This window comes from Sinocyclocheilus anshuiensis, unplaced genomic scaffold (assembly GCF_001515605.1).
Source record: "Sinocyclocheilus anshuiensis isolate Anshui unplaced genomic scaffold, SAMN03320099.WGS_v1.1 scaffold773, whole genome shotgun sequence".
Lineage (NCBI taxonomy): Eukaryota > Metazoa > Chordata > Actinopteri > Cypriniformes > Cyprinidae > Sinocyclocheilus > Sinocyclocheilus anshuiensis.
The window spans coordinates 767,420-770,369 of record NW_015539930.1 but is presented as its reverse complement, the minus strand read 5'-3'; the positions used below and the strand labels follow the sequence as shown (position 1 = coordinate 770,369).

The 2,950-nt window shown below is 36.8% G+C and overlaps 1 protein-coding gene across 1 annotated transcript in view; it reads right to left on the bottom strand.

The window, feature by feature from the left end:
- pkd1l2a (polycystic kidney disease 1 like 2a) overlaps positions 1–1,012 on the bottom strand; it is a 26,462-nt gene extending 25,450 nt beyond the window's left edge. Inside the window, exon 1 of the mRNA XM_016484006.1 lies at positions 919–1,012. Coding sequence (XP_016339492.1) covers positions 919–1,012 — 94 coding nt within the window. The remainder of the gene's footprint in view (positions 1–918) is intronic.
- Between the last annotated feature and the right edge of the window lie 1,938 nt (positions 1,013–2,950).

The window sequence follows — 2,950 nt, the reverse complement described above, 5'->3', positions numbered from 1 at the left end:
ACTGTAGGACAGGAGTTCTCAACTCTGGCCCTTGAGGTCCACTTTCCTGCAGAGTTTAGCTCCTACCTTGATCAAACTTGCCTGCCAGTAACTTAATAGTAATCCTGAAGACCTTGATTAGCTTGTTCAAGTGTGTTTGATTAGGGTTGGAGCTAAACTCTAAACTTTCAAATTAGTCTGAAGGACTTGATTAGCTGGATCATTAAATGGTGCATTTAATTAGGGTTAAATCTAAACTCTGCAGGGCTATGGCCCTCCGGGAGCTGAGTGGGTCACTGAGCACAAATCAAATATTCTGCCATGGCCATTCCAGTTCCCTGACTTGAACCCTATAGAAAATGAGTGGGGTGAACTGAAGAGAAGAAGCAACAATATCGAGTTGGGAATCTGAAGGATATTGGAGAGATTCTGTATGAAGGAATGGTCTCTGATCTCTTGTCAGGCATTATAGGAGAAAACTCTGAGCTGTTATCTTGGGAAAAGGACGTTGTGATAATTGGGTGCCAATAATTGTGGCCAACGTGAACTAGAGAAGAACATTTATTTCATAATGTGAGTCTTCCCCCACTTTCCATTGTTTTACTTCAATGATAGGTTAGAATTTTGTGAATTTTTTGAATGAAAGATCAAAAAGATAAACATTGTAGATTTATTTTCACAGCCGCCTTTGCTCATATTTACCAAGGGTGCCAATATTAGTGGAGAGCACTGTAGCTAGAATTATATAGCTTTTTACAAGTTAATCAGTAATCGGAGCATTATGCTCTTTCATGAGGCCTACACATGCTCTGAATGCACACAGACTATACATTTATTTAATTAAATCACACACTTTTGCTATTTAATAATCACACCAGGCCATTTTGAGATTTCAATACAAAATGTATTCAAACAGTCAAGAACTGGTCCACATCTTACCATCATTGTTCAGGTCCATTTGTCTGAATATCTTATCTGTCCTCTTCTCTGGTGTGGATTCATCCTCAGGCATTTTCATCACCGAAGACACCATCTTATAAATGGCCTGTTAAAGATATGAATAATGAACCAAGTTAAAATATCAGTGGACCACCTTTATCTGGCCTTCACAGGTTCAGTTTATCCAATATTCTGTTCACCACGAGCCATGAAGCAGAAAGCAAACTCAAGCAGGGAAACTTCACACAGGCTTTCTCAGCTCATTTACCTGCCATACCCACTAAATCAGAGAAGTCAATCAATTATGTAATGTGATACTGCTGGAAATGCTGCTATGGGGTATCCTATTTATTATTTTACAATTTTTTTGTTTGCATCAGTGAAGCATTTCTATTAATATAACTGATTAAGTAGTCAAACTCATTCCATATCAGCAGAATAGTGTGGTACAGAAAGTCTGTCCATAAAACAGGTTCTGAATGAATTATGTTGCTGATACCTAATGGTCAAAAGCAATAGCAAAAGTAATAGGTCAATATTATTAAATTGCAGACAAAGATTTTGAATAGCTCTGCTGGCTTGTACACTATATTGCCCAAAGTATTGGGACACCCCCTTCTAATGAACAGGTTTGACTACTTGTGTGCTTCTAATTTTATACCAATAGTTTGAACAGGACCATTTTCTATTCTAACACAACAATGCCTCTGTGTATAAGGCAAGGTTAAAAAGTGTGGAAGAACTTGACAGGTCTGCATAAAGCCAAGTCCTCATCCCAGCTGAACACCTCTGGTGTGACTTTAAATGCAGACCTTGAGCCAAAAACTCATCACCAAACACCAATGACTTGTACATACATATGGACAAATGTATTGGGACACCCCCTTCTTTAGAACAGAAAAAGGCACTTCCAAAACTGTGGCATCAAAGATGGAAACATAATTCATGTATTTAAAAATTGTATTTCCATCTTTGTTGCCACAGTTTTGGAAGTGTCTAAAATGATTGTACGCATATGTACAAGTCATTGGTGTTTGGCTATTAGTTTTTTTCAGTTTTCCCAATACTTTGTCCAATATAGTGTATGTTTGCTGCGGTACGGGGCCCAACCTCATATTCTTTCATATATGGACCAAAATTGCTAGCGGCGGCCCTGTGTTTGCACCAGCTCACGTCGACAGATGTGGTAATTAAAATTACAATGTTGTGATTATAAAATATATTTGAGACTATAGACTATATATATATCTGGCTGTGTGAGACTACTCCCTTTTCTTTGCGTGACTACATTACAGTACAGAATAGCTCTTTTAGCATTATCCTTTTGATTTTCCCGAGCAAAAACGCCCCAAGTCCTTGACATTAAAATCAGTCTACAGGCTTTCATTCAATAAAAGGACAACTTAAGAAGTTGGGGAAGGTCTAATTTTTTTACGTTTCATTACACACTGTCCACGCATTGGCAATAAAAAGCAATTGCTACATGAAAATTCTTACATATAGCCCCCTTTAAGTGAGTCCAAAAAGCACTCTTAAGTTCAACTAATTTTATGTAATATAATTTAAACTATAAAACATTTAAATTTTACAAAAATGTTTAAAAATGTATTAATATTAACATACAGCTCAGACTTAAGTACTGTATATGCTTTCCGAGTTTATTATTTCCGTAATAAGTACTCCTAAAAGTAAGCTAAAGTGCATTTCTTTTTCACAAGGGTTAACATATCCAGAATATCATTAATATCTATTATATGTTATCATAACATGCAGGGCAACACTCACTCTTCAGGACTGTAATTATCAATGATGTGTCCATCCCCAGCATTCAGTGTGCACGTGAGGTTGCCTTGAAATGGATGCAGCAACCACTTCACTGTGATGGTAATGTTGTCAAAGACAGCAGCCAGCTTACTCATTACCAGATGAAGAGCTGATAAGAAGAAGAACAGAGATTTAATATTATCCTAAAGCCAAGTTGTCAGTATTATATATATATATATATATACACACACACACAAACACACACACA